General features: G+C 38.2%; 1 protein-coding gene across 6 annotated transcripts in view; it reads left to right on the forward strand.

The window, feature by feature from the left end:
• LOC140340813 (CMP-N-acetylneuraminate-beta-galactosamide-alpha-2,3-sialyltransferase 4-like) overlaps window positions 1-13,676 on the forward strand; it is an 83,269-nt gene that overhangs the window by 58,388 nt on the left and 11,205 nt on the right. For 5 of the 6 annotated variants that reach the window (XM_072426223.1, XM_072426219.1, XM_072426222.1 and 2 more), the window contains one exon: window positions 13,113-13,179. In XM_072426223.1, the coding sequence (XP_072282324.1) occupies window positions 13,113-13,179 (67 nt within the window). Of the gene's footprint in view, window positions 1-11,213; window positions 11,347-13,112; window positions 13,180-13,676 lie in introns of those variants that run through there. The other variant, XM_072426221.1, reaches the window with a different exon arrangement.

Here is a 13,676-nt window from a genome sequence, read left to right on the forward strand (position 1 = left end):
TTTTTTTTTTTCTACTAGGTCTTATTTTCGGGGTAGGTCTTATATTAGGGCAGGTTGGGGGGAAAAGTGCTAGGTCTTATTTTCGGGGTAGGTCTTACTTTAGGGGAAACACGGTAGTAGTATCTGACTTGTAGATGTCAGTGGTACCGAATACCCCGTGGCCAGCCAATGTCTCTGTGATTAGCTGTCTGTGCTGCATATTTTCCGCCAATCTTTTATAATGACCAAACAATATTCTGTATGTATAACAACATCAGTGAGATTGATAAGATCCGGATAAGGATGGAATATGTTCAGATCTCTCTTCAAGGCTGCTGCTTTTGAACAGATTTATGGATTGTTCTTTTCATCTGGCTAGTTTTTCTTGGCAATGTCGTGTCGGCAAACATTGCTCACTATACAACCTTCATTGTGTAACCCTCAAAGGGTTTATAGTTGTATTTGCATCTCATAGACTTTGTTGTCTTTTGTGGCATTTAAACTGAGCATATTGTGTGTTTCAGCTTTACAAACCTGGGTGGGTCATGCTAAGCATATGATGAAAAATACGGACGATAGAGACACTGCATGTAAAACGGATCAATAAGACAATTCAATACATCCCGAGATACCGGCAAACAAACTTGTAAAAGTCTTGCTTGGCATCACCCGTCTGTTAGGGTGAGCCACCTCACTGACCAATAAAAAAAGACTGGGAGGAGGGAGGGGTGGTGCCAAGCTGGACTCCTCCTGGAAAGTCAGTATTTACAAATTTTTTTTTTGGGGGGGGGGGGGGTTCTACTTAACCCCAGTTCAGGTTCCTTTTTTTCTGCAATTTTTATATGTTTGAATTGCCACTCTTAATTCATTTAATAGTCGGTCTTGCCTTTAATTCGTAACACAGTAAATGATGAATTAGGAGGAGAATTGGCCCTATCTTTAAGCCTGTTCTCCGGATTCTATGTTGCTGTGTCCCTGAATTATTCTTTTTAATTGTCATTTTTAACTGTCAGAAATGTCAATGTGCAGCTAATACCAACTCACCCTGGGGTCACAGTGAGGTGTAGTTGCTTTGCCTTCTTTAGGATTCTGTGGGGGCAAATAGGCTTTTATATTTTGTAAGGAATAATGCAAGGAATGCACATGATAATGGATCCATACTGCTTCAATCAAACTGTAAACCACTAAAGCTCTCTAAGTTGTCTAATGCACTCAATGGGCCTGATTTATTAAAGCTCTCCAAGGCTGGAGAGAATACACTTCCATCAGTGAAGCTGGGTGATCTAACAAACATGCAATGGATCTGGTCCAGGAATGAGAACATTTGCTAATGAATAGGAAATCCATTCCAGGTTTGCTGGATCACCCAGCTTCACTCATGAAAGTGTATTCTCTCCAGCCTTGGAGAGCTTTAATAAATTAGAGCCAATGCATCAAAAATCCAGAGAGCACCGCACAGGCGACTGGGAATGTACTTCCTGCGTAATAGTATGGACGGTTGTGTTGGAACCAGGGCACACTGCAGCTACTTTCAGACACGTTGATATTTGGAGCCTTTTACATGATTGTGCCAGCAACCATCGAGATTTAGAGAATAATTGAGAAGAAATTCCAGGATATGCAACCCTAGTAAACTTTAAAAAAGCTTATGTGTGCGCAGAAAGGTGTTTTTATTATTCAGGCTGTCAGTCACCTGGGTAGCTGAGGAATGTTTATCTGAATCTTTCTGTGATGGCAGTTCATACGTAATGAGATCTAGCCTACAGCAAGTACATATTTACCTATGTAACAGTTAAACAATACTGATGTGGAAGACAGCCAACTAAAATCAATATTGCCCAACACCTTGCCATTTGGGGATTCCTGACACTTCTTGATTGTCAAGAGTCAATTATCGTCTTCCACGGGACACAGCCACCATGCCAGGAGAAGCTGCAGGTAAACCACAAATCATTCCTGAACTCATAGCATGTCACCTTTTCTGCCAAAGATTATTAGTGAATCTGCAAAGCTCCACTATTGGCACGAGGGATGACATAGGAGACAGGCAGAACGTCTTCATAGCTGCAAGGACTGATTATTGGTAAACTGATATAGGAGCTATTAAATGCTTGGCAGGCATTTGATATAAATCTTCCTATATTCATGCACACAGATCTTACACCGATCTTTACTTCATTGGGTATGAAGTTTTCCTTTAAATGCTTCCTCAGTGTTCTTGCTAGGTAAAAAGACAATATTGGGGTACGTTGCAGTTTTTCTTATTTTTTTACCTTTATTTTTTAAGTGAATTTATTATTTATTATATGTTTTGAGATTGGTTTGCAGCATGCGGATTCATTTCTGGTAGTTGGTAGTGGTTTTGTGGTTTGTGGACGTACCTCAGACTGTAATTGTCCTGCTCTATAAGGGCTCATTCACGCTGGACACATTTCTCTCTCTCTCTCTTTTTTTTTATATGCAGTAATTCTGGGTTTAAACTGAGATTTCCTTCAAGTTGGCAATGTGCTGCATTTGTTCATTCATTTACCTGTAAGTTGTACTCAAGGAAACTGTATGCAATCTTTTCACAATGCAGATAATTTAAAGTCACTGTGCTGTGTTGTGTCACGATATTAATAACAAAAGTGATCATTTGTATGGATAATCTATAACAGGGGTACCCACACTTTTTTGACTTGCAAGCTACTTTTGAAATGACTAAGTCAAAATGATCTACCAACATTAAAAACTTGGACTTACTAACTCCTGTGCGGGGTGGAGTTTATTTTGAAAGGCAGGGCTCCGTGATCTACTTTTGCTACGGGTTTTGTTTTTTTAAACATGCTGAAAGAGCATTTTGATAGAAAATGATTTGTTGGTCTAGAAATCCAGTGAGCTCTTTTCGTGGTGATCCCTATAGTGTTATCTCTAGCAGTATAATTATCTTTACCTAGCTTTCTGCATTATGGAGAGGTGGGTGAGTTTTGTAGTCCTGTGCTAGAGTGACAACACTGCACCTAGGTACAGTATATCAAGTTAGCGTTGTCACTCAAGGACAGATAGGTGTGTTACTGGCAGGATCACCATGTGATAAAAGGCCATATAAGGACAGGTAAGCTGCAATAGACAACATTTTTTTCGTTCTTGAGTTTAGATACTTTATACTTGTTAACTTGTTGTATACTCTATTCTATATGCGTTGTGTTTAGATACACATTGTGGCAAATCCACACACATTGGTGTCCCCAATTTCCCTACATCTCAAAGCTGTGGTATCAAGTTTGTTTAATTCATTTAAAATGCTTATATGAAAATGACTTTGTGCTGCTCTCCCCTACAACCCATCTCTGGAGGTGAATCTCCCGCATGCCATCATTCACTCTTATCACTACGAGGTGTTTCTTTCCATGCTGCAGATTATTCATGTCAATTGATAAATCTTTCTTCCATGACTCGATCACAGGTGAAATGATTCATGTGTTATCACTGTGCGTGTTTTGTGTGTGCCGGCGATTGTTTAGCTCATTAGTGCTGGAATAGAGCCGTGCCCAGAGCTTTTATTTCTTCAGAGCAGTGGGGAAATTGTATCGCTGTCACTGATGAGCAGATATTTTGAAATCCGGCTGATTAGTCACATTATTCTGTTACCCGTCTCTGTATACAGCAGATGACTCAACTGCCATTTACTGCAAACCCTCTGTTGTCACCTAAATTCCTTGCAACAATGACCACAGGCGTAACTGAAGGCCACCGTACAGTGTTAGGTGAATGATTATATACACAAAGCTTTATCTCGTGCAGCCAGAAGCGTGAATCGTGGGTTTAGATTCTATATTAAGCTGAACACAAATTCTAGTGATGAATACTATAAATGAACACTGGCCTGTGTGATAAAGAAGCGTTCAGGCACGTTGGTATTGCACAAAGACCTATCCAATGTTTTAAATTCTGGATATAAATCTCTCAGTATATGGACATCAATATGTGTGACAGTAACAGTAATTAGTAGTAAGGGCTAATTCATTTTTAAAAGTGAAGATCACAGGAGTAAAATAATAGCACTTAGTGAGCAACATCAGTGCTGGGTTTTTATTTATGTTTATATATGTTATTTATTATGTAAGTTTTTTTTATTAAAAGTTAGAACAGTATGACTAGGATGTCTGTCAATATGAAAAAGGGACATAGAACAGTATGACAAAAGTACATGAGAAATATACAAATGTTTTTGTCAGACACAAAAATACCTCTATTAACCGCAGGTGTGAATATAAGGTAAACATAACTTGACTAAACAAAGCAACAATCTGAAACTAAAAAAAGGGGAACAACCCAAATATTATTTCATGCAAGAAGGAATTCGTAGACAAAAAAAGTATCTGTGACAATATTGTGTAATTGTGACCAGAAACAAGACAAGAATATGTAACACATTAATGGCTTCTGATAGCATAAAGTGCCAGCTTTCTAAATTGGCCGGGCAACTAGCATGTGCAGATCAAAAACCATGACCTCTTACATGTTTCTCTGAGAAAGGCTTTCCTTTCCTTGGAGCACTGAGATGTTAATCTTATTAAAGTGAAAAGAATGCAATGCAAGAATGCAAAATATCTCTAACAGAACTTCAGAAAGCAGTGAAATCCAACTCTGCCCAAAGCTAAAAACAACATTTGAGTAAACGTGCAGTTTTGGCTTAATGGGCCATATTACACACACTTCAAATCTTGTAGAAAGCTTTTCCAAATGTGTTGAGGCCATTAAAGACATGACTGATAGGTGTCCATATTAATGGCCATTCTGGGAATGTCCAACAAGAACTGATGGTGAGGGATTCACTAACTTCTGGTTTCTAGCTAAGCCTTTGCTTACGGGTGGAGGACCATTAGTTTCACACCTTTGGCTGTCTACGGTATTGTCTTGTGGAGATCATTCTTGGTTTTTAGAAGTCTTGTTCTTGCTTTTGTACTGATACATTGTTACCATTTGGAAAGTCTGGTTTTTCCTGTTCCGAAAAGTAAAAGGAAAGGTGGAAGCACACAATCTTCTCCAACTTCTGTTTACTGAGAAGGTCTTATAAAATAAAAGGCCGGCAGAACCTTGATGTAGTTACAGTTTTAGTACTTAATCATAAGACATAAAAGAGAACATTTTGTTCACTTCTTAAGATTAAGTGCTAATGCGCAGAACATGGCAAGGCTCTGACAGACCATCATCTAATGTAATCTCCGCTAAAATGGAAAATGTGAAGAGCCAGAATGGACTCTAATGGCCGCACCTTCAGCTCTCCATGTGGGGTCCTCTCATGTCTGCATTCATAATAAGAGAGAGATTTATGTTAGTATTCACAGCTTCTGTCTGCACACATTCTGATGCATTGGGCTGTAAAGCTGCGGAACAATCAGTAAGGTGAAGCATGTTTCATCTGTTTTATTTTGTTGTCAACACTAAATATTTCAGATCCTTATCTGTAAATAGATAAATGAAGCAGAACTGTTTTAGTGAGGTGTATATATATTGTGTAATATAGTAATAATTTACTACTATATGGCATATGTCTTTCGGAAGGTGATTTTGTCAGAGAGGGACATACCTGTAGCCCACCAGACCATTAGCAGCACAGACAGCTCTGTGTGATCATGGTGAATCTGGCATTTGCTGTAGTCCAGACCTTGTCCTTTTATTCTCTTCCAGCATGTTAACAGCAGCTTAAGCAGAGAATTGTCTCTACAGTCCTCATCCTTTAGTATATGGCAGCAAATCTAACCAACAGGAGCAAAATATTTAAGTTAGGTTAAGGAATAGAGGAAAGGAGGGTTTTTTGGCAAGGTGTAATATTGTATTGAATGATACATCTCATGTAACAATATAAAAATTCTCATCAAGTGGACTACGCTAGGCTTGTGGTCTTGAGAGACATTTATTGCAATTTTTTGCCCAAAGGGGCACTATACAATAGTCATCTAATATTGTATAGCTAGGTAGGTAGATAATTGCTCGTGTAGATCGTTGTACCTGACGCGTTTCACCCTATAGGCTTCCTCAGGGGTAGTGGTGCATTAGCATAATGTTATACAAGTAGGTAATGTAGTATTGTCCCTGTTATTGCAGCTGATTCTATTGACTCGGAGGGCAGGAGGGGGTCCCAAAGGTGGGGGAATCAATCCTCAGGTTCAATCCTGTTGTTAATCCAAGAAGTAGCTAGTAGTCTCTAGGATGTCTGTCAATATGTGTAGATACACATGAAGTCTCTCATATGCGGCTGTAGGCGTGCAGTGCGGCTCCATATCCTGTTACAGGCCCAAAACATACTATATTTATTATTACAAAAAATTACAGCCAGACAATGAAGTCTGACACAAGAAAACAGCTCGTACTTTACTTCCCATAGATGAATTTTTTTGTTTGGCTTGGTATTGTTCCCTGTACAATTTAGGGGTTGTTGTTCCTTGTAGCTGATGATTGATGGAGCAATGTCACCCAAGATCAATGGATATTTCCTGCTATAGGGACCGGCCGGGGCTTCACTGAAGCAAAGCACAGGTCAGTTACTGCAATTTGAATGTTGCACGTTCTTGCATCCCATTCATTAATTTCATTTTTACATTTTCTCTATTATATGGATTTTCACATTTCCAGTTTTGGACCATGTATTGAGAAAGTTGAGTTTTTACTGTTATGCTGTTAGAGAGATTTTCACTTTCCTTGTGACTACATGGGAAGTGAAGAAAAATTAATAACGCAGCACTTTAAACAAAAATATTTCAAGTGCTGAAATCCAGTAAAAAAGAAAAAAAAAGGTAATTTGTGACTGCAGAGATGAGCGATGCTAACAAACTATGCTCTCCTATATAGCAAGTGTGGTCAGGGATCAGCCATGGCATACAGGGGGATCCAAAGAGACCAATCACATCCCCAGCAGATTAGACAGTAGGAGCCCTGCTGTCGCCTCTGTGTGTATATTATCTCCTCATAAAGGCCGTGTTCAATAAAATGTCTGTGCCAATGTTTAACAAGCTTAACCAACAAAGAAAGCAGCCTTTGAAGATTATGAAAGTAAAGACAGTAATATAAAGAAGTGTATTCATACAGACAGCTACGTGTTACAGCACCTTCTGTCCGGCTTTCTAGTATAGAAAACCAACAGATAGCCAACACTCTGTCTGTGCTTTGAATCCCCAGTCATATGGGTTATGAAGAATGTGGGAAGAATGGTTTGTTTCCAGCTGCCCAACACACAAGTTGTAATCATTTCAATTTTTTCACATGTACCTATAGAAGACATACACTAGGCACCTCATCAACATTTGTTGTGGAAGGATTCTGGTATCTGAACAAATACAATTAGTGCTTTTTGAATATTGTACTGTGGGAATAACGTACTGCTGCATTCATGATTTAGATTCTGGAAATATTCTGGTTTTCTCCTCATTGGCTGTATAAATGTAAATGAGAAGACCCAGCATTTCATATTTATAAAAAGTTTTATGAGGAAGTGTTATCATGGAGGCAGTCTGCTTTATTTGAGGTCCAGGACTGCAGCAAACAGTCAATTGTTGTTCTTGTATTCAGCAAACAAGCCGTTCTCTTTTTCCTTGTGCTTTGTATTGTGAAGGATCCAGAGAACATTTTAGGTATTGTTGCTGACCTTAATTCCCTTCACTCTTGGCAAAGTGAAAGAGGAAGGTCTGAGCAGTGTCCTCCATTGCTCTCTTTTCATTCTCGTATCTACTTAAATGACTCAGAATTTTGTTTCCCCAAGTCATGTTTTATTGTATTTAATCTCGTTCTTATTCACGTCGTCATTAGTTCATTGGTGGATTTCCCCTTGTCTAAGGTTGGCCAGTTAGAGGACTGGGGGGAAAAAACTTAGTGGAGTCTAGTGATTTGCCATAGAGGGGGTCACAGGACAGCCCCCTCACCCCCTGGTGGCCCCTTAGGAAAATGGCAGGGGAGCTTTATATTCTGGTGGGCTCTCCAGGGCCCGAGGACCCAATTCTGAACCTGCCCCCCCCTCCTTTATGTCCTCTCCTACCACCTTCTGGTATCAAGAAAAAATTCAAAGCTCAAATTTGCATCTCATTATTGCACTTTTTTAATAAAAAAGAATTTTATGGCGAGTTTGAAAAAAAGAGAGAAAATCCTTAATCTGTTGTTTTTATTAGTTCTGCTTCCATCATGTTTTGGAAGTTAACACAGAAACGAACTTTTGACTTGTTGCGATGGATTACTAAATATTGATACGCATCAACAAACTATTATTTGATATTGAGCAAATATTACCATTAAGAGAAACATAATCACTTCTGGCTGGCTAATAGTAAATGTAAGAAAATCTGAGCCTAAACGTGAGACAAGCGTGAAAAGAGACAAATAGACATAGAGACTGGAGAGAAGGGCTATTACAGCAACCACTCCTGGCACAGACACAACAAATCCGAGTGATAATAATCAGGCCCATATAATACTATATGGCCTAGTAACAGTCATTATGGACAAGGAGACTACAGACAGGGTATCTAAAGTGTGTCAATTTCCTAAATTGTCATGCCTACCCCCTTCAGATATTGGGCGCTGTTTAGTGATGCCTGGAGGGTTGCTGCAAGGACACACGACTGCTTTACTGCCCACAAAATGCCTAAACCGGTGCGCTTGTTAGATCACCGACACGCTAATCTATCCTCCAGGATCACCCCACACATACTTCTCCAGTTTGTATTTTTTTCATTGTAGCATTCACCAAGGAAGGGGGAAACATTCCAACCTAAATAGCCGAATGTGTCATTTAAATTAAACACTTCTCGTGCTTTCTTTGTGGCACTTGTGTTTTCTTTTTATTCAGACCAGATCTTTTCCCAAACCAATAGTGCATATGGCATTCTCAGAGTGTCCCATTCTGATTCACAGGTTTACATAATAGCTATAGAATGCTTGGGAGACAACATGAGGACAGCAGCACCCTGTTCTATGATACCTTTCTCTAATTTATGGCTCTGACTAAGAAATGGTGTGATGATCATAAGCCTCAATACCTGGTGCTTCACTCACTTTATATGGGTGCTTTATGACCAACTTTTATTAGTTCAGGTTGCCATGAACGAGGCGATTCGTCATTTTATAAACAGACATTCAAATGTTTAAAAGGGTTTGTGGAATTTGGCTATTTAATGAAACAATGGTTATAACAGTATTTCAGGTTTAATTATAGTATACTTAGCATTAGGTAAAATAACAACCTAAGCAATCTGATATTTTATCTTGTGGGTGTGAATAATTGGCAACATTTACCTAAATATTTTAATATTTGTTTAACAAACTTCTGAACTTGGAGCAGGATACTTGTGTTTAGCCCTTCAGGCGTTTTGTTCCCAACTGAATCTGCAAGGAGTAAAATAAAGTCTTTATCCGTGCTCACATATAATAGACTGGCATGAGAAGAGGCTGCAAATTAACTGATAAATGATAAATATTTGAGAAAGGGTGTAACACTAAATGGAGTAGCCCGAAAATATACAGAGAGGAACAACAGGCACCCCTTTTTGCCTCCTCTCAAGTTCAAAGTTTCAGCAATCCAATTACGATCTCCCGATCCCCTGAGGAAGCCCCGTGGGGTGAAACGCGTCGGGCAGGGAAATCCAGCCACCATTTTATTTTATTATTGTTGAAACCTATTGTAACTGATCCATGATGTCAGAATAATACACCTATGTTAAGCTAGGGCTAGCATAGGTGGTTTCTGTTTAGGTTTTAGGTTGTTAGACGCAAATAAAGTTTAGATTTTTATGATAAACCACTTGGCCCTACAAAAGCCTGTCTTTTTTCTACTTCTTTCCCCTAAACTCTCACTCTCTTGATAAATTATAAAAGTAAAACTGATAAATATACTCCACAAAAAGGTCCAACAGACGCTTAGTCCTCTGTTCCATAAGTAATGGTCTCAGGTGAAGATCCAGCCTTAGTAAAGCTGTCCCGTGGGGTCACTTACCATACACCATGCTGACCATTAACAAGAGATTGCTGCATTCCGGGCGCCTTCTACTCATCCACAGGACCTATTCGTGACCATTGTCATCCAAAACTATCACTAACAAATGTTTGACTATGGAACATTTGTACAGGGCAGAAGAGGAAATATTTATGAAAGGTTTCCACACCTGAGGTGTTTGAGGTTTTATTCATAAAGATTGTACAGAGTAGACATTGCTTTTCAAAATCATTTTCAGGAAGCATTCAGCATTTTGTGATTGATACAAGCTCATACTTATGACTTCTAATGATGTGGCATAACAGGGGTGAAATAGTGCGTTGCCATTGTGACTTAAAAAACTTACTAAAACCTGGTAAAACTTGGTTGGTATTTAAGGAAAAAACATTTTTTTTCATGTGAATGATTTATGCTGTTTTCTGGTGATATTTACCATTATTGGTGTAAATAAAAGTTTAAATGATGAACGTAATATGGGGCTGTGACTAAAGTGTTCTATGCAACTTCTATATTATTGACACGAGCTATGCGCTGTTTATGGACAAGAATTTGTTAGGTTTTAAAGCATTTTATTCCGGCAGAATGCTCACAGCCATGATTGTTTGATCTGAAAATTCATCCTTCTTATATTTATACAATATCGCTGATGTGAGGTTAACTGTCAGGTGGGAAACAAAAGACACAATGATTATGTCTGACTGGCAATGGTTTGTGCACTGTCTGCATAGTAAATATCTGCCTGTGAACTTCATGGATTCTAAGCAGCTGGCACATCACAGTATGATTCTGAATGGCATGAAACTGCTGCCCATACCAGCCAAATGCCAGCCCTTTCTTTTTCAGGTAGGTCTAACCAACACAACATTTCCCAACATTTCACTTCTATTTTCAAGTAGTTTTACCAGGGAAAATAAAAGGTTAAACATAAAGACAATAGGTTTAATTGTACCTGCTTTTATTGCATAGCAGCCAATAACAAGCCATTTATTTATTGACGTAGGTAACACAGACACTTTATAGTCCGACACGGTCTATCCGGGAAACAATCTGCTCTGCTGGGGACACTAGTACACCGCTCTACACATGGTTGGTTGAACTCTCTGACTTTGACCAACAAATAAAAGCATTTGTTTTATATTGTATTCTGTCCTGTTTATTCATGTCGCAATGCCATGCTGTGGGTGTGGCACAGGGAACTTGGAATGGTGCCCGGCCGAATTGTGAGAATGATGTTGCTTTATCTTTCATAACCCTCCGCAATTTTACAATAGTCGTGTATATGATGCAGGGATGACACCTGCTTCAAGTAAACTGCATATAGACAGAAACTACCTGGCTCTAAGGTCTCTTCCTCATCCCTGAGGGGAAATTGGCTCGGAACAGTTTTGTGACCGATGGTGATGGTAAGAAGGAAATGTAAAATATTTTGTGCACGCTTGTGTTCACCTTTAAAAGTTTGTCTTTGCTGTTCCTTGTTCCAGATGGAAGCGGGTAATCCTTTTCTAAACACAATGTCAGATACTTTAATTTTCTGAATTTATATCCATCTGCTCGAAGACTTTTCTATCACTGGGGAAATTAACTGCTTACATAATGTTCCACAATTAGAGGAAAATCATTGGAGAGGTTTTATAACTTGCTGGCTTTATTCTCATTTAGTATTATGATCAGCTAAAAGTGTTTAGATTATAAATACATTTGTTTTTTTATGTGATGGTGAATTGTTAAAGTAGAATCGGTTAATAGTAGGTGGGAAATGTTTGGGAGTTGAACACAAATCGGCAATTTGATAAAATTCTTTATTTTATTTTTTATTTGAATTTGAAAACTGATGATTTAGCAGATCTTTTTGGAACTTTTACTGATATTATTAGATTAATTGAATTATTTTTGCTGCTCTGATTTGCTGATATAGTTTGTAAGAATCATCATTTGGAAAGTTTATATAGTACTGTTTGTTTGACTTTGTTTTGTTGTCCAAATATATGAAGTTGCAGTTAAGGAAAAAAGGGTGAAATTTGTGACTTCTATTATATATTTCCATAGGGAAATATGGGGCTAGCATTTTTATATGTCTTTTTATTTATTCATTTTGGGTTTTCATCAACCCCCAAGAAAGACTGGAAGTTTAAATATAAGAAATGTATTTATGGAGATGTGAAACCTAAACTGTGATTGAAGATATGAAAAGATAATTCATTGTAATTCTGTTGTTTATCCTGTTGTTAGTGGTTGTGGCTGTGACATCAGAGACTTGTCACATGCAATCATTACCTAATTGTCTCAATAATTAGATTTATCTCTAACCAGACGCATTGTAATCATATAAATATTTCTGTGTGGGTTGGGAAGGGGGGAGACGGGCCGACCTTAATGTTTGCTTCCATGGGTGTAAATGGCCATCACCCAGTCACAGCAAAACCATTTTTTATCTTGAGGTGTTTTTTTTACAGTAAATATAAAAGAAAAGTTTTTAAAAAGTTCATAGGAAGATGAAAGCAAATCACCACATGGTTGTAGATTACGCTAAAATGTCATGAAAATCTTTAGATTCATTCTGCTGATCTGGGTTCATTAGCAGTGAAAGTTGTTTTCAGTTTCTTTTCTTGGGATATTTCAGTATCGGTAACTCTGAATATTGTTCAGTGCCAGGATTCTGCACTCTAGCTTTATTAGGATGTGACTACACGGGTCAGAATGAGGGGATTCCATTGAATCTAATAATTGTTCTGTAGCTCTGACCTCTTCTTTGTTACAACAAATCGGGAGTAAGAATGGTAACACAACATTTCTTTATTGTTGTATTTTGTTGTTGCCTTTAATATGATCAAATATTACAAAAAGTGACTCTCACATTCCTATTTTATTGGTAAGATAATTTTGCCGAATACTTTTGTTTTTTTTTGATTGGCGGTGTCCCATTTTCAGGATCTGTCCTAGTCTCCTATACACATACAGATATATTTGGCGGCTGGATATAAAAATAAAGCGCAGGATCTCTCTTAGATTGTTAGCTCTTCGGGGCAGGGTCCTCTCCTCCACCTATGTCAGTTTGTCTGTATCTGTCTGTCATTTTCTACCCCTAATAAATGTACAGGGCTGTGCAATATGTTGGTGCTATATAAATACCGTTTCTTTATAATAATAGGATTCTTTTTTTTCCTTGCAGATTGCTAACAATGAAATCTGCCAGAAGAGTAGTAGTTTTCCGACGACCAAAATGAACAGTAAAAATGGTAAGTGACCCTACGAGGGATAAGAACTGCAGCTGTTATTCTTTATGTTTCACACGCCATACTTGTATTATATTCCCTTGTCTGCTGCTGGGTAACAGATTCACTGGACCCTGACACAAAATGTGAAAGTCCCGGGTCACAATACAGCCGGTCTTTTTCCCTAAGCCCCCCGAGACATACATACACACTGTCAAGCAATGAATGAATCTGGCAGCAGAAAGCAATGTTATCAGGACTTGGGACACAATTTAGGTTTTATAACAGAACAGACTGCGTGTTATAAAATGATAGGATGATTTTAGGGGACTCCTGGAGATTGATTTCTACAAAAGAATCTTGTGATAAATTGTTTTGCAAACAGTCTGTTTTATGTTTTTTCTTTGTTTTTTTTTTGTTTTTTTTTTTTAGCACAAATCATTTTTTTTGTGGGGTGACTTTTTATTAGAAAGGTACATTGCAGGAAAACTCTAATTGTCTACACGGCTCATTTGTTACTG

The sequence above is a fragment of the Pyxicephalus adspersus genome, chromosome 11, assembly GCF_032062135.1.
Source record: "Pyxicephalus adspersus chromosome 11, UCB_Pads_2.0, whole genome shotgun sequence".
NCBI lineage: Eukaryota > Metazoa > Chordata > Amphibia > Anura > Pyxicephalidae > Pyxicephalus > Pyxicephalus adspersus.